The 23,029-nt window shown below is 44.5% G+C and overlaps 1 protein-coding gene across 1 annotated transcript; it reads left to right on the top strand.

Moving 5' to 3' along the window:
• The first annotated feature begins 515 nt into the window (after positions 1-515).
• Positions 516-22,853, top strand: CFAP53 (cilia and flagella associated protein 53). Its single transcript, XM_081944416.1, has 8 exons — positions 516-593; positions 3,667-3,899; positions 5,361-5,534; positions 10,456-10,759; positions 16,320-16,538; positions 19,386-19,602; positions 21,046-21,148; positions 22,408-22,853. Exons 1-8 carry the CDS (start codon positions 528-530, stop codon positions 22,634-22,636), a joined length of 1,545 nt encoding a protein of 514 aa, XP_081800542.1. The 5' UTR covers positions 516-527; the 3' UTR covers positions 22,637-22,853.
• Positions 22,854-23,029: the final 176 nt, after the last annotated feature.

Below are 23,029 nucleotides of genomic sequence, written 5' to 3'. Positions count from 1 at the left end.
TATTCTATTCTATTCTATCCTATTCCACTCAACTCCATGTTTTCCATTCTATTCTATTCCATTCCATTCCACTCAACTCCATGTTTTCTATTCTATTCTATCCCATTCTATTCTATCCTATCCCATTCCACTCAACTCCATGTTTTCTATTCTACTCTATTCTGCTCTACTCTACTCCATTCCATTCCATTCATCTCCATGTTTTCTATTCTATTCTCCATTACATCTATTCTGTTCTGTTCTATTCTTCTAATATCCCTCGTTCTTTCATGAATTTGCTGCATATTTTTTTTGCACTGCAGTTTTTAACAAGGAAACTTTCACGATAAGTGAAAAAAGAAAAAAAGAAAAAGAAAAAATGTGGCTGCAAATACCTTTCGCCCTCCCTCCCAGCCAGGGGGTATCCCGACGCAAAGCCCCGGCGGGAATCGCCCTTGCGTGGTGACGTCACCGCCCCTCCAGCGTTGGTTGCTGCGGCAACTGCAGCGCGTCGGAGTCAGCGGCGAGTCCGAGAGGCAGCCGGCAAGATGATGGACGATCGGGGCCGCGTGCATCGGGAGGTGAAGGGCCCCAAGCCGTACGTCGTGGCCCTGGTGAGTCGCCGTTGGGAGATGGGATTCCCTTGGTGAAGAGGGAAGGGGGACTCACGGGAGGTTCCCCTTCCCCTTTTTTAAAACCCAGCCAAGCAGCTAGTCCTCAAGGACGTTCCGCTGCGCGTTGCTTTCCAAGACTTAGTCCCTTTTTACTCCTCGCGTCTACCAAAGCTAGCCCTGTTCCTCCCCGCCAGAGGTTGGAGCTGCAGCCCTGGACACGCATTTTCCACGAAGAAGCCCCAACAGCAACAGGTCCCTCCCTGCCGGATGTGTAGCTGGCATGGACAATCCTTGTGCTGTTGTTTTCCGGGTTTTGTAACTCACCAGAGCAGTGTTTCTCAACCTTGGCCACTTGAAGATGTCTGGACTTCAACTCCCAGAATTCCCTAGCCAGCTGGCTGGGGAATTCTGGGAGTTGAAGTCCAGACATCTTCAAGTGGCCAAGGTTGAGAAACACTGCTCCAGAGGCTAATATGCTACAACTACTTCAATAAATTGAGCACTTTAGACATATAGTTCTCTCCCCCCTCCCAACATCAGTCTTGTAATTCCCACAACACTGTCTTAATGCCTAAAGATATTTACCCATGTAGTAGTCTCCATCACTACTATCCTCTCATCTTTCTCATCTTTGCTACTATCTTTCCCTATTTTACCTTATGATTTATCACTTGTTTGTACCCTATGATTAATTATTGTAAGTATGATTTATAATCTTTGACCTACCACTTTGTTGTTTGTATACTATACACACTGAGAGTTTATGCACCGGAGACAAATTCCTTATGTGTCCAGTCACACTTGGTCAATAAAGAATTCTATTCTGTTCTGCTCTTTTCTGCTCTGTTTTGTTCTGTTCTGTTCCGTTAACCTAACCCTAACCCTTATTCTACTCTACTCTACTCTACTCTACTCTACTCTACTCTACTCTACTCTACTCTATATTCTCTACTCACAATAGAATACCCTAGGCCACCAGGCTTGAAATTTTGGGCTTGGAGAACCTGGAACTAGGCCGCCTACGGTCTGACCTAAGCGTAGTACACACAATTATCCCCTACAACGTCCTACTGTCAATGACTACTTCAACTTCAACCACAATAATTGCACACGCAAAGAATAGATACAAACTCAAGGTAAGCCGCTCCAAACTCGATTGCAGAAAATACGACTTCAGCAGCAGAATGGTCAAAGCCTGGAATGTTCTACCTAACTCTTGTTGTTATATCCCCCAAACCCCCATAACTCTATCCTAAGACTATCTACTGTTGATCTCACGCCATTCCTAGGAGATCCGTAAAGGGGGCGTGCATAAGCGCACCAGGATGCTTACGGTTCCCGTCCTACTGTCCCCATTTATTTGTACTCCTTTCATGTGCTCAGGTCCATGTTTATACTTACACTGTTACCTTTTACATGTTTGACAAACTAAATAAATAATAAATAAATATTCTATTCTACTCTATATTCTACTTTACTGTATACAAAACAATAGTAGAGTTGGAAGGGACCTTGGAGGTCTTCTAGTCTAACCCCCTGCCTAGGCAGGAAACCCTATACCATTCCAGACAAATGGCTATCCAACATCTTCTTAAAGACTTCCAGTGTTGGGGCATTCACAACTTCTGAAGGCAAGCTGTTCCACTGATTGATTGTTCTCACTGTCAGGAAATTTCTCCTCAGTTCTAAGTTGCTTCTCTCCTTGATTAGTTTCCACCCATTACTTCTTGTTCTACCCTCAGGTGCCTTGGAGAATAGTTTGACTCCCTCTTCTTTGTGGCAACCCCTGAGATATTGGAACACTGCTATCATGTCTCCCCTAGTCCTTTTTTCTCTTAAACTAAATGTTATGTATGAAGCTGCTTGCCTCTATTAGTACTATACAGTGAGTACGGGATTACAGGATAGAGTGCTTCTGAACATGGAGGATCAGCATAAGGGGAGTGGTTGCAGCCTAGGGTTTGTGTTGAACTACCTCCTTTAAAAAAGGGTGTGTGTGATTTTTATCTTGGTGATTACAGAATAACAGAGTTGAAGGGATTTTGGAGGTCTTCTAGTCCAACCTCCTGCTCAGGCGAGAAACCCTATAGCATTTCAGGCAAATGTTTGTCCAATCTCTTCTTAAAAACTTGTGTTGGAGCATTCACAACATCTGGAAACAAGCTGTTCCACTGATTCATTGTTCTACCTATCAGGAAACCATCAGGCTTCTCTCCTTGATTAGTTTCCACCCATTGCTTCTTGTCCTGCCTTCAGGTGCTTTGGAGAATAGCTTGACTCCCTCTTTGTGGCAGCCCCTCCAATATTGGGACCCTGCTGTCATGTCACCCCTAGTCCTTCTTTTCATTAAACTAGACATACCCAGTTCCTGCAACCGTTCTTCATATGTTTTAGCCTCCAGTCCCGTAATTATCTTTGTTGCTCTTCTCTGCACTCTTTCTAGAGTCTCAGCATCTTTTTTACATTGCGATGACCAAAGCTGGATGCAGTATTCCAGGGCTGTCAAACTCATGGGCCGCAGGCTGGATGCATCACACATTTGCCATGCCCATGCCTGATTTAGCGAAGGGGGGGGGGAAGTCGCAATATGTCCCATGACACCACCGTGACAATATGAGTTTGACACCTCTGCAGCAGAGGTGCTATTTAGCACGTTCTGACCAGTTCTGGATAACCGGTAGCGGAAATTTTGAGTAGTTCCGAGACCCGGTAAATACCACCTGTGACTGGCACCACCCCCGTCTATTCTCTGCAACCCAAGTCCCAGCTGATCGGGAGGGAATGCGGATTTTGCAGTATCCTTCCCCTTCCACGCCCATCAAGCCGTGCCTTGCCACGCTCATCAAGCCACACCCACAGAACCAGTAGTAAAAAAATTTATCCCACCACTGCCCTGCAGTACTTCAAGTGTGATCTTACCAAGGCATTATAAATTTATATTAACATGGTGAATTAATATGGTGAACCGGGCAACTGTTTGCAACAGCTTGTTCGGGGCCAAGGGGGCAGCTCCCTTTCTTCTCTTCTGCAGTGGTAGCTGGATGCTTCGATTAAAATCACTTTCTTCCTGCAGAGAGCCAAGTTGCCCAATACAGCTGAGGATAGCCAGAAGCAACTGTTTTATTGGAGGGCTCAGGAAGCAAAGCGCCATGAATTTGCCCGCTATGCCAAAACCCATGAAGTTGGGATCATTAAGGGTAAAATGGAGGAGATCAGCGAACGGAAACGACATCACCGGGAGGTTCAGAAGAGAATCGGCATAGAAATGCAAGCTTATCTGGCTGGTGAAGAAGAAAGGAAAGAAAGGTAAAGGAGAAGAATTACCTTATTTTTCAGAGTATAAGACACACTTTTCTCTTCTCCTGAAAGAGAGTGAAGTTTGGATGCATCTTATACACCAATGTAGCCCTGCCCACCCACTGGCCCCCACCCTTTGGCCTCTGCCTCCCAGCAATTTGCCTCCTTGCAGCTAACAGCAAATAGTCTGTTTCAGTTTCAGCTTCAGCACAGCCTGATTAGCACAAGCAGCTGATTGCCAGTTGGATCGGGCTTCCGACTATCAGCTGTTCAAGCTGCAGGAATTGCCGAAGCCTATTGCCGCATCCATTCGCCCCATTTTCCTCCCATTCCGATCCCCACCGCCCGGAACTGATGGAAAATGAGGCACACAGAGGCGGCAATAGGCTATGGCAATCCCTGCAGACTGAAACAGCTGATGGCTGATCCAACCGACAATTAGTTGCTTGTGGTAATCAGGCTGTGCTGAAGCTGAAACCGAAACAGGCTGTTTGCTGCAAGGAGGCAAATTGCTGGGAGGCAGAGGCCGATTTCCCCCCCCCCTTTGTTTTCCTCCCCAAAAGCTAGGTGCGTCTTATATTTTGCAGCGTCTTATACTCCGAAAAATACAGTATTTTTCTTCTTTTTTAAAGAAGATTTCAATGATAGGGTTTGTGGGTTTTAATTTTTGCCAACTAAGCCCGAGGAGAGAAAAACGGACGCAAAACCACTTATTGTCTGAGCAATACAGGTAGTCCTCGGCTTACAAACATTCGTTTAGTAACTATTCAAAGTTACAACAGCACTGAAGTAACCGATATGACCGTTTTTCACAGTTACGACCATTGCAGCATTCCCCATGGTCACATGATCAAAATTCGGACACTTGGCAAACGGTTCGCATTTATGACGGTTGAAGTGTCCCAGAGTTATGGGATCGCCTTTCACAACCTGAAAAGCAAAGTCAATGGGGAAGCCAGATTCGCTTAACAACCATGGTACTCACTGAACGACTTCAGGGATTCACTTAAAAACTGGCAAGGAAGGTCATAAAATGGGACAAAGTTCGCTTAACAACTGTCTTGCTTAGCAACAGAAATTTTGTGATTTGTAAGTCGAGGACCAACTGTAACTTAACCAGAGGTGGACGTTAGGTACTTACAGTCACAGAATGAGGACTATTGTAGTACCTTAGCAGACTGCACACATTTAATCTCCAGGTCAAATAATCCTGGAAGGCCTTAAACCAAGTTCACCTAAAATGTAGAACCACAAATTACTATTCATAAACCACAGGGGAAGAAACAAGCATTAATGCTTTGGCTTAATTAACAACAGGGTGTTGAGATGGACCAGCAGGTTCTTGATCTGAAAATTGGGAAAATGGGGGAATTCTGAGAGTTGAGGTCCAGCTATCTTATAGCTAAACATTTGCAAAATCTTTGTCGCTTGATTTCAAGACAAAACCCAATTGCATTGGTCTCTTTTCAGACTTCGGGAACTCCTGGAAGCTGAAGAGAAGGGCTTCATTGCCGAAATGGAATCGCAGGAAGAAACCATTGAGGGACAGCAGAACAGCATGAGAATGAGAGCCAAGGAGCTGAGGGAGAAGCGGGAAGAGGCTCGGCGGAAACTCGTGGCAGAGAAACGGGAACTGCAGTTCCGGTAAGTGAGCCAAATCTAGGAACGTCCCTCTAGGACAGTGGTTCTCAACCTTCCCAATGCCGCGACCCTTTAATACAGTTCCTTATGTTATGGAGGAACCATAAAATTGGTGTCTCGGTTCCTAAGACCATTGAAAATATGTGTTTTCCGATGGTCTTAGGTGTCCCCTGTGAAAGGGTCATTCGACCCCCAAAGGGGTCCCGACCCACAGGTTGAGAACCACTGCTCTAGGAACATCTGTGGAGATTCTCAGTCCTCCAGGTCACTGTTGCCTCATATATGACTTGGTATTTGACATGTCTTGGACAGTTCTCTATCCAGGAAGATTCCACAGCCAATTACATCTTGATTCAGGTTACCCTAAGGGCACAAGATAAAGTCCCAGTGGCCTCAAGAGGTCTCAGGGAGAGTGTTGATTCCCACAATGGATGAATGCTTGCAAAAGTTTATGGAGTTGGCAGAGATGGCTCAATTGATTGCATTGGTTAAAGAAAGTAACACAATTTATTTTGTTTCTACTTGGAAACCGCTTCTGGACTTTGTGCTTGAGATGGAAAAAAATGAAACTCCAATTATTTTGCAAAAGAAATACAGGTAGTCCTCAACTTGAGCTCAACATTTATGTTATTAAGGAGACGTTTGCTCCATTTTACAACTTTTCTTGCCCCATTTGTTAAGAGAATCACTGCAGCTCTTAAAATTAATAACAGGGGTTCTTAAGTGAATCTGGTTTCCCCATTGGCTTTGCTTGCCAGAAGGTCGCAAAAGGGGATATCACATGACTCCGGGACACTGCAACGGTCGTACATGTGAATCAGTTGTCAAGCATCTAAATGTAAATCAAGTGACCATGGGGATGCCATGGAACAGTTGTAAGAATGGAAAACGGTCAAGTTACTTTTTTCAGTGATGTAACTTTGAACAGCCCCTAAATGAACCGTTGTAAGTTGAGGACTGCCTGTACAACAGTTGCCATTTTTTCCTGGGGGGGGGATGTCTGGGACCCCACTCTTTGGAATACTTTCAGTAGTAGGGAAAGTCTCTCCCTGCTTAATTTTTGAAAATAAGTGAAACCATTGCCTCTAAACATTCTTTTAGCCCTTAGTTGTTCTTTGGTATCTTATGTGTGTATTTTCAGTTTATTGATGGGGGAAAGGGGTCAAACAGGCCACAAGGACTAAGATCTCCAGAGAATTAAGGTTGTCCTGGGGGTTTAGGCTTATCTGTGCAGAATTTCTTTTTTTCATGTTTTAAAAAGTTTTATTAAATATAAAAAAAATCAATTTCTAAATAAACAGTGTGTTACCTGTGCACAAATAATTTTGAGAAATAATAATAATAAAATCTACAGTAATATTCATCACATTCATATTGATCTCACCATAATAGTAGCATTTGATTATCCGTTTTAATGAACCTTCCTTATAAAATGAATCCTTCTCTTATATTTCCATATTTCTATCTTCTGTTTCTGTTGGTTAGCCATTGATAGAATGAGTCCCATGTTAAAAAGTATTCAGTTTCTTCCTTTTCCTTAATTTTAATCTATCCATTCCTGCACATTCTAGTATTTTCTTAATTATGTTTTCCTCTGTAGGGATCTCTTCATGTTTCCATTGTTGTGTAAATGCAAATCTGGCTGCGGTTAGCACATGTAAAATTAAGTATGTATTCCCTTTATTATATCTTCCAGATAAGATGCCCAACAAAAATATTTCTGGTTTTAGATCTATGTGTGGCTTTGTCATTTTTACCAACCCTGTATGTATTTTTGTCCAATATTTTTTTGCCTTTGAGCATATCCACCACATACGATAATACAAACCTGGGGTCTGATTACGTTTCCAACATTTAGTGGACATGTCCTTAAACAACGTGGCCAAACTTGTGGGTGAAAAATGCCATCTATAAAATATTTTATAAAGTTTTTCTTTATATGCAGGTGGCATAGTTAATTGATAATTCCTGTGCAGAATCTTGTACACCCCACTTTTCCCCCCTCTATTACAATGATGGCTAACCTTTTTGTCGTTGCATGCCAAAAATGCGCACCTGCGTGAAAGCACACCTGCAGGCCCGCACCCATAATGCAATGCATGAACCCCCTGTGCCCCCAACCCCACGCATGCATGCGACATCCCCCCGTGTATGCCCCCCCTGCATTCCCCTGCGTATGTGGCCCCCAGCTCATTTTTTGCTTCCAGGTTGGTGCAGGAGGCTTTCCAGGCTCAAAACCAGGCGCGCGGGGGGGGGGGGGGGGCTCAGTGCCCCCCACTGTCTTTTGGGGGAGCATTGTGCAAGGCTCCAAAATGCAATGTGAATTGCCCCCACACACATGACCCCCCCTGTGCATACGTGCTCATTCCATGAATGCAGCCCACTTCTGTGCATGCGTGGCAGAGATCTGAAGACCAGCTGGCCGGTAGGAGGTGCACGCACATGCGCAGTGGAGCTGGGCTGGGGCTACGCCTGGCATGCCCGCAGAGAGGGCTCTGCGTGGCACCTATGGCATGCATGCCATAGGTTCGCCATCACGGCTCTATAAGCTTGGGAGAGGAGATGAAGATTGAGGGGAGCAACAGAAGTAGCAGGGACTGGCAAGAAGCCCTTCTGAACTCTGTGGATAGAAGAGCAGCTATACTCCTGTTATGCCGTTCCACCCTCCCTCCCCACCCACCCCCATCTCCTCTGCCCATGATGGCGAACCTATGGCACGCAAGGCGTTGCCCTGTCAGCTGGCCAGCGCGCATGCAGACGCTGGCCAGCTGACTTAGGCGTTCTTTTGAGGCCATTTTTCGTCCTCCGGAGGCTTCAGGAGATTCCCTAAAGCCTCTGGAGCGCGAAGAACTGGCCCTACGGGAAAACCGGAAGTTGAGGAACGGACTTCCAGTTTGCTTGTGGGGCCAGTTTTAGCCCTCCGGAGTGTTCAGGAGCCTTCAGGAAGCTTCCCTGAAGGCTCCGGAGGGCAAAAAACGACCTTACGAGCAAACCGGAAGTCACCTATAAAGCCTCTGGAGCCTCGGGTGGGCGAAAAAATCACACAAAGAACGGGGGGGACTGCTGGTCATGCGTGCATGCGTGCTGGGGTCATGCTCATAGCGTTATGGGTGTGGCATGCCCGCGCACGACTCCCCCCTGCACTCTTCCCGCTTATGACACGCGATCCAAAAAAGGTTCGCCATCACTGTCCTATGCCCACCGTCTCTCCTGACGGGCAAAAGGTCTCTTTTGCCAGCTGAGTTAATCTATTCCAGAGCTACCAGCCTGCATCCCAAGAGCCAAGTGAATTTCTGACAGAATTCTTTTCAGTGACGGTTTGTTCTCAGGCTGTCAGTAATTTACGCTGGTGTTGTGGTTGTTTGGGTTTCTCATTTGGAGAGCGACAAAGCCAACATGCTGAAAATATATTCACAGATGTCCTTTGACAGTGGCACAAATCAGCCACAGAGACAGTCAAGAGTCCGGTTAATAATCTTGTTGGAAGGATAAAGTTGGACAGGGAGCATCGTGTAAACGCAGAGGAGCCAAATGGTGTTTGGCTGGGCACAAATGCTTTCTTTTCTTTCTTTCTTTTTTCTTTTGGCGGTACCCGTTCAGGGCCATTTTGGAAGCTTTCCAGATGTGACAAGAGAGAGAAACGGAAACATTGAATTTCCCCTCTCCATACTTTGAGTCCCATTTGAAGGAGAACTTGGGTATTTTCCTAGAGAACACCTGGAAGGGTTTCACCCTCATTCTTGTGGAGCTTCTTCTATTAATCTTCTGGAACTTAGCATCACCCAGATTGGTGCCAGGAAGAAACACTTGCTTATTCAGATACGGGTAGTCCTTGGCCTATAACCATTCATTTAGTGACTTTTCAAAGTTACAGCAGCACTAAAAAAAAAGTGACATGATACTTTTTCACACTTATGGACATTGCGGCATCCCCGTGGTCACGGGATCAAAATTAGGACACTTAGCAACTGGTTCCTATTTATGATGGTTGCAGTGTCCCAGGATCCTGCAATCCCCTTTTGCGACCTTCTGACAAGCAAAGCCAATGGGGAAACCAGATTCACTTAAGAACCCCTGTTATTAATTCAAGAACTGCAGTGATTCGTTTAACAAATGGGGCGAGGACAGTCGTGAAATGGAGCAAACTCACAACAGGTTTGTCCCTCAATAACATAAATTTTGGGCTTGAATGTGGTTGAGGACTACCTGTATTTCTTTTGCATTTCATTTTTTTCCATCTCAAGCACAAAGTCCAGAAGCGGTTTCCAAGTAGAAACAAAATAAATTGTGTTATTTTCTTTAACCAGTGCAGTCAACTGAGCCATCTCTGCCAATTCCATAAACTTTTGCAGGCATTCATCCATTGTGGGAATCAACACTCTCCCTGAGACCTCTTGAGGCCACTGGGCCTTTGTCTGTGCCCTCAGGGCAGTGGTGGGTTCTGGATTCCGTTCCAACCGGTACTGTTGGAACCAGCTCGGCAGCGTCCACATGCGTCTTAGCACCTCCACGAGCCTCCGTGACACTCCAGCTGCTCAGTGAAGCGGAGTGCAGGCACTGTACATGCCATGCACTTGTGCGGAAGCGCCGAAGACTTAAAAGACAGGTAAGGAGCTCAGGCGGGCAGGTGGGCCCTCCGGAGCACTGTACCGGAACGATATCTGGTGCTCCGGGTAGGCTCCGGTATGCCCGTACCGGGGTATACCGCCTGCAACTCACCACTGCCTCAGGGTTACCTGAAAGCCAGGTTCACTTAATGATCGTGTTACTAACTTAACAGCTGCCGGGATTCACTTAATAACTCTGACAAGATTGTAAAATGGGGCAAAACTTACTTAACAGACCAAACTTCTGTTTCCAGCGACCGATCCAGATTGGATCTTGCAACCCAAAATGAAAATTTCTCTTCTTCATTGTGTTTCAGAGAAACTTGTGAGGACTTGCGGGTATTGTTAAGCCAGCAGCACATGAAGGAGGTGTGTAAAGACCGAGTGACCCAGCTGGCCCTCAAGGAGGAGCTGAACAAGCAGAAGGAGAGGGAGGAGGCCATGTACACCGCTCTCTGGGAGGAGGACCGGCTAGCCAAGGAGAAACGAGCCTCTGAGGAGGCCAACAAACGGTCCGGTTGGAGGGAGGAAATGATTAGTGCGCTCAACGCCCAGAGGGCCATCATGGATGCTCAAAGGGACGAGACTAGGCGACTGAAGGAAGAAGAGGCAAAACTGATGGTAAGGTAGTTTCTCACTTCCTGGTGACAGGGTGTCCTCGAGTTACGACTAGTTGAGCCTGGAATTATAGTCTCACATGATGCTGGTCATCGAGGGAGTGTTCGCCCTGTGACCATGCCCCATTTTATAACATTTTTCTCAGTGGTCATTAAGTGAATCCATGGTGCGCAATGGGTGGGTTTTTTTTTGCCAGAAATTGGAAGTAAATGTCATTTTTGAGCAAAAATCACCATAAATAGTGGTCACGTGACTGCAGGATGCTACAAACGTCATATAGGTGCCTCGAGTTATGACTGAAACGAACTTACGGCCATAATTTCGGGATCAGTTATGGTCGTAAGTCAGAGACTATTGGTATTGTTCGGACATCAGCAAGAAGATTTAATGTCCAAATTGGAGGAAGGGTTAGGAATATGTTAGGAACATCCAATCCTCCTTTATTATGTGACCATGCGTTGAGGTGGCGCAGTGGTTAGAGTGCAGCACTGCAGGCTACTTCTACTGCCTGCCGGCTGCCTGCAATCTGGCAGTTCGAATCTCACCAGGCTCAAGGTTGACTCAGCCTTCCATCCTTCCCTGGTGGGTAAAATAAGGACCCAAATGTTTGGGGCCAATATGCTGTCTCTATAAACCGCTTAAAGCGGTATATAAGTCTAAGTGCTGTTACTATTGCTATTAATGAGCTCCTTAATGTCCACAAGCTGGTTTCTAAAAGGCTTCAGGGTGTAATTCAGGGTGTTGGTTATCAACTTTAAACCCCTCCATGGTACAAGTAGTTCTTGACTTCGGAGCTCAATAGAACCCAAAGTTTCATTAAGTGTGATCCTGCATTGGTTGTAAGCATGAAAAATGGCCATGTCACTATTCCCAGAGCTGTTGTAACTTTGAATGGTCGCTAAACAAATGGCTTTAAGTCGAGGACTAGGTGAGCAGGTCCCCAAGAATGTCTTTCCTTGCTTCGGTCAAGACTTGGTGTCAAGTCCAGTGAGTTTGGTTTTGATTGGCAGTGATTCTCCAGAGTCCCCGGTTAAGAGAGTATGACTAATCCTTCTACCCTGATGCTTTCCCTTCTGATGGAAATGCCACGGATCTCCCTTAGGATCGTCACTGTTTCCCGCAGCAGTCTTACTCCACGTTGCCTGGCAGAGATGAGTAGCTATTCCCAGGGCTGCTCTGTAATGCCAGCATTTTCCCAGAGGCCTCTGACATGTGTTTTCTCGTTTTCCAATCAAGCATGGCTCTGTTGTCAGGGTCCTTTTTGAGTTTTTTTAAGCATCCCCTTCGCATCTTTCCAGGACTTTGTCTCCTCCTTTGTGGACCCAATTGTGGGATTGTGGGATTGTAGCCTATGGATCAGGCCCTCCTACAAAGGCTCTACAAGACAAATTCTTTGCAGCGCCCCAAAATCTCAGATTTATATCTCTCTTTTTTTGTAATTACTATTTTCTAATCCATAAACATTTTGAATACAGGGTATTGTCAGGGTATATCATTTACAAAAGAAAAACAAAGAGAGAACAAAAAATGTTAATATATATACTAGTAACAATAGTAATAATATAACAGAATGTCTTTGGCTCAGTTTCTTTTTATATTATTCATAATTCTGTTAATTATGGTATATTGGCATATTTATAAATATAAACCACCTTTCTATTTAATTCATACGTAGCAATGATCTTTCTTCACCTAATTTTACCTCTTATCTCTAACCATTCATAAAATCTATTCCATGTCAGGTAATATTCTGTGTCTTCTTTTGTCTTTCATTTTTAAAGTCAGTCTATCCATCTCTGCGCAGTCTTAATATTTTCTGAATTGCATCCTCATCTGATGGAGTGTTCTCATTTTTCCAATATTGTGCAAATACAATCCTTGCTGCTGTCAGTACATGCAAAACTAAATATATCGTCCCTTTATTATAACCCTCCGGCATTATGCCCAACAAAAATGTTTTTGGTTTCAGAAATATTCATGGAAAAACTCATGGAAAGTTGTAGTTATTACCTGTTTTAGAAGAACGCTAAAAGCAACCACATCTATTCTAGTGCCTTTACAGGTCTTTACTTATTTGTTCATTTTTAGGATTCAAAATGCTGCCCCGCGCTGCATAAAAACAGCCAAAATGAATAAAAAAAGAAAATAGTTAATCACAGTAACTATAAAATGCTGACCAAGCAGATAACAAGGAGACTCCCACTTAGCCAGCCTCTAATGCTGCTTTGAACGGCTTTCCTAAACAGGAGGAGAGTCGAGGGCCTGTTGTAGATTTGTGACAACCACAAAAAAGACACACTTTCCCAGTTTCATAAGATGACAAAAGATTTAAAAGAAGGAAGCCGGAGCCTGGCCTCCCTCTGGGGATGTGTAGAGTGAGGAGGTTTTCTTAGGAGAAGGTGGATGCTCAAGTTACTCAGTCCTATAAAGGTAGTCCTCGACTTACAGCCATTCATTTGGTGACTATTCAAAATTACAACGGCATGCTTACAACTCTTGCAGCATCCCCACCAGAGGTGGTACTGACCGGTTCTGGCAAACCGGTAGCGGAAATTTTGAGTAGTTCCTAGAGCCGGCAAATACCGCCTCTGGCTGGCCCTACCCCCATTATTCTCTGTCTCCCAAGTCCCAGATGATCGGAGTCACAGCTGATGGGCTAGGTCTTCTTCTGTTGCCCTGCGCAGGAGAAAGGAGCTGGAAAGCAGGTTAGTGGGGTGGGGAGAGAATGGGGATTTTGCAATATCCTTCCCCCAGGAGTGGGGAGAGAATGAGGATTTCTCAGTATCCTTCCGCTGCCACACCCACCAAGACAAGCCACATCCATCAAGCCACGCCCAAGAACCGGTAGTAAAAAGTTTGAATCCCCATGGTCATATGATCAAAATTTGGAAGCTTGGCAACTGTGGCGTCCAGCATGTCATGTGATCTCCTTTGTGACCTTCTGACAAGCAAAGAAATCAGATTCACACAACAACCGTGTTGCTAACTTAACAACTTCAGTAATTCACTTAACAACTGTGTCAAGAAAGGTCATAAATGGGACAAAAGTCACTTAACGAAAGTCTCACTTAGCCACATAAATTTTGGGCTCAATTGTGGTCCCAAGTCGAGGACTACCAGTACCATGGATGGAGAGGTTTAAAGTTGATAACCAACACTCTGAATCACACCTGAAACTTTTTGGAAACCAGTTTGTGGACATTAAAGATTGGATGTTCTTCACCCAGATCTGGACCTTCCATCAATTCGGACATTAAAACTTCTTACTAAGAGCGCTTAGCACTTAGACTTATATACCGTTTCATAGTGCTTTTACAGCCCTCTCTAAGCGGTTTACAGAGTCAGCCTGTTGCCCCCAACAATCTGGGTCCTCATTTTACCCACCTCGGAAGGATGGAAGGATGAGTCAACCTTCAGCCGGTGAGATTTGAACTGCTAAACTGCAGCTAGCAGTCGGGTGAAGTAGCCTGCAAGACTGCACTCTAACCGCTGCCCCATCTCAGCTCTAATGTCCATATGATGCAAATAGTTCCTGACTTACAACCATAACTGATCCCAAAATTATAGGTGTAAGTTTTTACAGTCGTATCTCAAGGCACCTACATAGGCAGGAGGTAATTCCTTTTTGAGGGGCATTTTTTGCTGGAAATTGGCCCCAAAATATATATATCGGAAATTGTGGTCAAGTGACTACAGAACATATTGGCCAGTCCTAAAGTTGACCCACCTAACATGCAGTCACATGTCCGTGGTAGATGGCATGTACATTTAGGGCAGTTGCTTTATGGGCTGTATAAAACCCTTGTCCTGGGGCTCATAAAACAACCAAATGCTGAATGATCGTAATCATAAATAATATATTATAAAAAATAATAGTCATAAATAATGACCCTCAAAACGACGCTATAGGGCACTGCACACCAGAACAACTAGACATAAGGACAATTTTTCCCCAAATGCCATCACTCTGCTAACAACTAATTCCCACAACATTGTCAAATTATTTACTAAGACTGTATTATTATTATTACTCTTCTCATCCTTCCTAGTACCTATCTTGTCACGATGTTAAAAAGTTTGCTAGGCATGAACTGACACTCAAGAGTTAAACTAAGAAAGCTTTATTGCGCAGGTCATAAAAGTTCTTATCTGAAAGTGATTTATTGCGCATGCGTTTACACATTCCAAAATTCCTTTCTTCTTTGTTCGGCTGCCAACTTGGCAACCGGAGATTTTCATTATCAAAATGTAACAATTAGTTATTTTCTGTTTCATTTACTTTTATTATTTTCGTATTAAAGTTTGTTTATTAATTAGAATATACTTGTCAAAGGCTTTTATTTTATTTTTTAATATCTCAAAAGATATGCGGAAGGGAATCAGCCTCGGTCCATTGATCTCAGATTTCTACAGGGTGTTTTTCCCCTGACATATCTCTTCCCACTTATGGCTATAACCATGTTGCTTGTATCTTTACAATTTATATTGTTTTATTTGTTTGCTAGTATGATTTGATTGCTTATTAGTAACCTATGACTATCACTAAGTGTTGTATCTTATGATTCTTCATGAATGTATTCTATTTTATTTTTCTTTATGTACTCTGAGAGCATATGCACCAAAGACAAATTCCTTGTGTGTCCAATCACACTTGGCCAATAAAGAATCCTGTTCTGTTCTATAATACAGCCAGTGTTGTTAAGTATGGACTATCTGTACTTGCTTTCTTGATTGTGCCCTTCAATATGATGCTTGACATCATCTTTATATGAAAGAGAAAGGAGAAATTAGCCAATTCTCACTTCTTTGACTTATTTATTATGCTTGTGCCCCCTTTTCTGTATCTTGAAAATCTCTTTATCAGGCACTGCTTAGCACAAAGTCTGCGGTTTATATCCAAGGTCCAATCTGTTCTTCTTTCTTCAAAAGAAAAACTGGTAGCCCATCAATTTGACAGTGGCCTATAATTAAACCTTGAGTTATTGTGGCTTGCTATAATTTGCTGTGCATAATTATCTCCCTTCTGCAGTCTTTGCCCTCAGGTTTAGATTGGATGATAATTTATGGTGGTTGGCTATAACATTGGTTATATGGATTTCTCCTATAGATCACAGGTGGGCAGCCTCTTATGCACAGGGGTAGCCCAATAATTTCGGGAAATACATGGGCTGTAGACACAGAGGTAATAACGGAAAGGGAAGGGAAGGACATAGGAAGAGAAGGGAAAGGGAAAGGAAAACGTCATGTGTGGTTGGAGCCAAGATTTTTCATTCTTCTTTTGATTTTAGAGGGGAGTTTGAGGGTGCACAGAAGACTTTAAACAATATTAAACCTCTGTAGAATTAACACTACAGTTTCTTTGTTGCCCATCTCAAAACAATGGAAATTGTGCTGCTGATTCTCCTCCTCTGATGAAGTCAGCCTTCCACATTCCCACCTACTTCAGATATATTATGCCTACAACTCTTTCTAGCATGTTGTGGGCCATTATGTCCAACCTCTGCTCCTTCAGGACTTACCAGGTGGAAAGTGATGAGTAACCAACTGCTATACTCTTGTGCAGGAGGAAGAACGGCAGCTGATCAAACTGGAGAAGGAACAAGCCGAGATAGCAAGGCGACAGAAGCTGAGAGATTGCAGAGACATGTTGCTGGATGCCATGAAGAAGAAAGCATGGCGTCTCAATGAAGAAAGACAAGATGAGCTTGCTTTAGAAATGAAGATCTTGGATCATGTCCTGCAAGAATCCCTGGAGGACACAGAGAGCCAAAAACAAAGGAAGGTAAAGCCAACAGTGAACCTGGTTTTAAGCTTAATGATATATTATGCAATTATCATTTCTCTATCTATCATCTTTCTATCTATCTATCATTCATCTCTCTCTCTTTCTTGTCTGTCTATTATCTCTATTTCTATCATTTTGTTCTGACCTGGGCTTCACAAAATCACAAAGCAGACTCCTTGTCCCGGCAAAAACCCCTTTTTATTAAGCTAATGTGAATTCCTATCATTCACATCCAGCAAAGTCCCAGAAAACAGTCTTTCAAGGGTGAATTTACAACCACAGACCTTACCAGGCTTGGAGAGCTGCCAGGCCGATATCTTCCAAACGCAATGCTATGCAAGAAAAGACTTGGCAAGGAGTCTCTGAGAGTCACAAACAAATCTTCACACTAATTAATCGAACTAATTGTCTCCTGCAAACTCCACTCCCCTTTCCCTCCTCTTTATTCCCTCTGGGAGGGGCCATTCACTGTCCACCTGTGCCTTTACTCCTGAGTCGGCCCTTGTTCCTTAACTCTTCCTTTCTCCTGGCAGCTCTGCACAAGCGCACATCGGGAACAGGCTCCAGCTGTTCTTCTGCCCCACTGATCTCCGACTCCGAAGGCAGCTGATAACTGGCATACGGCTCTGGCCCCCACTCTGCCTCCGACCCAGAGCCCTCATCAGAGCCTTCCCCAGACTCCAGGACTGGCCCATGTTCCTCCCCAACCTCCTCCCTGTCTGAGTCAGCCACCAGCTCTGCTGGCTGCTGGCAGGCCACAACACATCTATCTCTCTATCTACTATCTATATCAGAGGTGTCAAACTTGCGGCATGACAGCGGTGTCATATGACATATCGGGACTTTTTTCCCCTTCGCTAAACCGGGTTGAGGTGGGGCCAGCATGTTACGTATCTGGTCCACAGGCTGTGAATTTGACACCCTTGGTCTTTATCTACTTATCTATCTCTATCTACTTATCTATTTAGTGATCATCTACCATTTCTATCTATTTACTATCAATCATTTATCTTCTCCCCCCCTCTCTCTGCCTCTCTCTTCCTCTCTCCCTCCCTCTATCGCCTGCCTGCCTGTCTATCTGTCTACCTATCTACCTACCTACCTGCCTGCCTGCCTGCCTGCCTGCCTGCCTGTCTGTCTATCTTCTATCTACTTACCATCCATCCACCCTATTCCCATATTACCCCCATAGCCACAATTGGAAGAGTGATTTGTGCCATCGGAGCTACAGTCCCACTAAGTTGGAGATACGTTTATACTTGAAGCTTTGAAGAGTGTTGTATTAATTACACAAACATCTATCTGGGAAAAAACTGGTGGAACATAAGTTATACCTGGACTGTTCCTTTTTAACTGTGTAGTTATTTCAACTTTCCTTTCCCTGGGCCCTTGTTTTGGGCAAGGATGGCAATACTGTTGTGAAAGCATGGTTTGAGCATGATGAAGCCAGGCAGTTGCATAAAAATAGGCCTCATGTGGAAATGTGTGCTCACCCACCATGTGAGGGGTCATTTCAGTACAATACAATACAATAGCAGAATTGGAAGGGACTTTGGAGGTTTTCTAGTCCAACCCCCTGCCTAGGCAGGAAACCCTATACCGCTTTAGACAAATGGCTATCCAATGTCTTCTTAAAGACTTCCAGTGTTGGGGCATTCACAACTTCTGGAGGCAAGCTGTCCACTGATTAATTGTTCTAACTGTCAGGAAATTTCTCCTCAGTTCTAAGTTGCTTCTCTCCTTGATTAGTTTCCACCCATTGCTTCTTGTTCTACACTCAGGTGCTTTGGAGTATAGCTTGACTCCCTCTTCTTTGTGGCAGCCCCTGAGATATTGGAACACTGCTATCATGTCTCCCCTAGTCCTTCTTTTCATTAAACTAGACATACCCAGTTCCTGCAACCGTTCTTCATATGTTTTAGTCTTCAGTCCCCTAATCCTCTTTGTTGCTCTTCTCTGCACTCTTTCTAGAGTCTCCACATCTTTTCTACATCGTGGAGACCAAAACTGAATGCCGGATTCCAAGTGTGGCCTTACCAAGGCATTATAAAGTGGTATTAACACTTCATGTGATCTTGATTCTATCCCTCTGTTGATGCAGCCTAGAACTGTCTTGGCTTTTTTGGCAGCCGCTGCACACGGCTGGCTCATAACCATTTCAGTGGTTTTCAGATGCCTTGACCTAAAGCAGCCTTTCATGTCAACCACTACATTTCCTCTGCAGTTGGTTGAATTGTGGCCTGAAAGATTCTCCGTAGCTCCTGAAGTTACCTAGCTGTAGGAAAACGTATTTCAGTTTGCCAATTATGAGATATAGAAGACTAAGAGGATAAAAGTCAAGAAGGGGATGGAAAAAATGTCAGAATTCCAGAACTTGCAGGATTTTAAAGCAGTGATGCTATCAAGTACTTCATAGAAATGGAGGTTCTATCCTTCTTCATCTCCTGCTTCTCCTTCTTCCTCCTCCTTCCTCTTCTTCTTTTTCTTTTTTTCTTCTTTTCTCTTCCTCCTCCTCCTCTTTTCTCCTTCTACTCTTTCCTCCTTCCTCCCACTTCCTTTTCTTCTTTTCTCCTTCTCTTCCTCTTTCCTTCCTCCTTTCTCCTCCTCCTTCCTTTTCTTTTTTTCTCCTCCTCCTCTCCTTTTCTCTTTCTCTTCCTCTTTCCTCCTTTCTCCTCCTCTGTCCTTTTCTTCTTTTCTCCTCCTCTGCCTCCTCCTCCTCCTCCTCTTCTACTACTTCTTTTTTCCTTCACCTCCTTTTCCTCTCCTCCTCCTTTTCCTCCTCTCCCCCCTTCTCTCCCTCTTCTCTCCCTTTTAAAAGCTCTGCCTTTTTTTGCATTTTTTCAGAGGGAACTCTTTAACGAGCAGCAGATGTATCAGGCCTACCTGGCTCAGCAGCGGGAAGAAGACAAACGACAGGAAAGAGAGATGGACCGGCTGAGAGCCGAGGATGCTGCAAAAATGTGGGCCAAGAGAGCTGAGAAGGAAAGGGCCCTGAAACTAGCCAGAGATCGGTTACTCAAAGAGGTCATGGACACAAGGAAGCTTCAGATTGAGGAGAAATGTAAGAAACTGTTGGGGACAACTGATTTTCTGCAAGTCCAATTTCTCTCCAGCTTGCCATTCAGGTAGAATAGCTGGGTAATAAATACAGGAGGTGCATCTCTCTCTCCGGTTTTTGGACACAAGATGGATATTCTGTCCGCAAGGAAGATGTTTCTGGGAGAAACCATGTAACTTGCTGGCAAATCTTCAGATTAGCTTCATTTGTATATTGCACACAATAAGTTCTGTTTTAATCAATTAACGGGCAGGGTTAAGGGATGATGTAAACCCCCTGCAAATTCACCCATGGGTATGGCTGCTGGGGGCTCGCAGGGATTCGGGAGAACCTCTAGCTTAGATTCTGTGCAATTTGGAGAACCCCCAAATCTGACTCCTGGCTGGTCCCACCCACTCTGCCCCTCCCAGGAGTCCCCACGCAGCCCGTTTTGGATTCAAGTAAGTGTAGGGAGTGCGTGGAAGCTTGGGGAGGGTGAAAAATGGGCCTACCAGAAGTTTGGGAAGGCCGATTTCCAGCCTCCAGAGCCTGGGAAGGCCATTTTCATCCTCCCGGAGACTTGAAGAAAGCCTCCAGAGCCCAAGGAGGGCAAAAACACCTCCTTCTGCTGTGGTGCAGGAGACCAACTAGGCCACGCCCACCATGGCCACGCCCACCCAGCAACCGGGCAGAGAACTAAAATTTTTGAAGCCCACTCCTGAATTCACCCAAGAGTTTCCTTCTGTATCAGTGAAAATTCTCCGTCATCTAGAGTGGGATCTGGAAGTTACCGAAGGACCAACTTGGATAAGCAGCAAAACATTTTCATGCGTTTTGAAAACATGTTCAGACTTTTTCGCCGCCTATCCAAGGAGCTTCTTCAGTAACTCCCAGACCACTCTGGATGACTGAGAAAAGAAATGGCCGCAGGGGTGGGTTTCAGCCGGTTCTCACTGGTACGATAGAACCCGTTCGTGAAATTTAGCGTACCTTTTGGAAAATGTTCATCTGGTGGCACAGTACCGGAATGCTCCCTCCCACCTGCCCCCCCTTGCTTGCTCCCCCTGCCCGTCCGGTCGCCGCTTGCTCGCCCTGCCCGTTCTCACCATGCTTTCCCCGCGTGCCGCTCACTGATTGGCTGGCTCACCAATTGCCGTTGGGGGGTGGGCTTTTTCACATGCCTTCTTTCTTTCTCCGAATGTTGAACGTGTGAAGGAAGGAAGCTGCAAGCTCCTTTGCCTCAGCTACGCGACCTCCCTTCGTTCCATAAGCCGAGGAATGCCTGTATATTTGAAATTAGGACCCTTCTATGCATGGATTATCTGTTGACGATGTAGTTAAATCTTGTAATGACCAAAACTGCATTAAGAAATGGGAGGGGGTGGAGCTACTGAGCATGGCTGTCTAATGAGCCCCGTGTTCTGTTTCGACATTAACCGATGACTTGTGCCGTTTTCCACTTCTCAGTGCAGAAAAATGCCAAGGAGCAGGAAGATCTTCTACAGGATAAGGAATTATTAAATGCAGCCATCCAGGAATACCAACAGCTAGAACAAGAGACCTACACAAGGTAATTTGTCAGAGTGTGCACAGTGTGACTACTATTTTGAGACAACCCAGGAGCAAAATACAGTACACAGAGGTTTTGTCTTTCAAACAGTGGTTTATATACAAGACTTATATATACCTACATACACGTGTTAGGCAAATACCAGGCAATCAATCAATCTTCAACTATAACATGGAGGCATACACTGAGAGATACATGAGGAGAGAGAGACACCTTCACATGGCCTCCCTTATATATATATAACTTCTTAAAGTGGCAGTAACTCTGCTGACTCATCCTCATGTCATCATCTTGGTTTACAGCCTTATAGCAGCTGGTCAGCTATTAAATCATCATTACCCTGACATAATTGCTAATGGCCCTGGCAACAGGGCTGACTTCTCAATCGGGGCATTTCCTACTACAGATAGTCCTCAGTTTACAACAGTTCATTTAGTGACCATTCAAAGTTACATTGGCATTGAAAAAAGTTGACTTATGCCTTTTTTTCACACTTACGATCCTGGCCGGCATTCCCATGACTTACGTGATCAAAATTCACATGTTTGCAACTGTCTCATATTTATGACGGTTGGCAGTGTCCCAGGGTCATGGGATCATCTTTGGTAGCTTTCTGACAAGCGAAGTCAATGGGGAAGCCAGATTCACTTAACAACCGTGTTACTAACTTAGCAAGTGCAGTGATTCACTTAAGAGCTGCGGTAAGAAAGGTAATAAAAATGGGCAAATCTCACTGAACAAATGTCTCACTTAACAACAGAATTTTGAGCTCCATTGTGGTTGTAAGTCAAGGAGTACCTGTACTTTCCCAGGGGCACCGTCAAGGAGGGGGAAGTGATGTCACGGGCACCATCACACACATGATGTCATGAGAGGATGTGATGTCACTGTGGTTTCTGCTGAATGCCCACGTGCACAGCTAGTCCTCGACTTAATAACAATTTGTTTAGCGACAGGTTTGAAGTTACAACAGCACTGAAAAAAGTATCGTAAAACAAGTCCTTGCATTAACTCTAAGCAGTTTTCAGAGTCAGCCTATGGCCCCCAACAATCTGGGTCCTCGTTTTACTCACCACGGAAGGATGGAAGGCTGAGTCAACCTTGAGCCAGTGAGACTTGAACTGCCAAGTTGCTGGCAGCCGGCAGTCAGCAGAAGCAGGTTGCAGTACTGCCCTCTAACCGCTGCCCCACCAGCCCTTGGCCTTCTGAACCTCCATGCCAAGTGCTCAACTCCTTTCTCGTGTCCATGTTCCCTGCAGGCGTTTGCAGCAATCAAAACAACACCGGGAAGCCCTGCGTGCTCAGATGGATCACCTCAAGGAAGCCCGTGAAATGGAGAAGGAGGAGGAGCGCCGTGAATATGCCCTGGCAGAGGAAGCGGAAAAGCTTTATCATCAAAAGATGGCAGATATCCTTTCCAGACCATACATGAAGTTGAAATTTCTTCACCCTTTAAGGAGGCAACTAGTCATTAGCTCTAAGAGTTAGTGTCGCTTCCATATACTATGGATATGTAGATGCTGTCTGAGCCCAGGGATAGAAAGGAAAGGGAGGAATATTGAAGGATTATCTTAATTATCCCTTTCAGTATTATTATTATTCTTATTATTAATTTCTCCAGGCAAAAGCTTCTCTCCTCACCACTTTTTTTCTCTTTAAATGTTAAAATAATTATATCTTAAATAAAGTCTTCCAGCAATAAATAAATACTAACCTAAAAGAAGAGCTGCTGTAAATCATTTTAAAATCTTGTTCGGTTTGGCTTTTTAAAGCCTAAATGTGGGGTTTTTAAATTATCCACCCTGATCTGTAAGTGGTTATTTCAGGAGCAGCATTTCCACAACTCTTCAGTCCTACTGTGCAGTTTGGAAAGTCTGGCTT

The sequence above is a fragment of the Natrix helvetica genome, assembly GCF_964273705.1.
Source record: "Natrix helvetica genome assembly, chromosome: 2".
Taxonomy (NCBI): domain Eukaryota; kingdom Metazoa; phylum Chordata; class Lepidosauria; order Squamata; family Natricidae; genus Natrix; species Natrix helvetica.
This window is presented reverse-complemented; position numbering and strand designations above follow the sequence as displayed.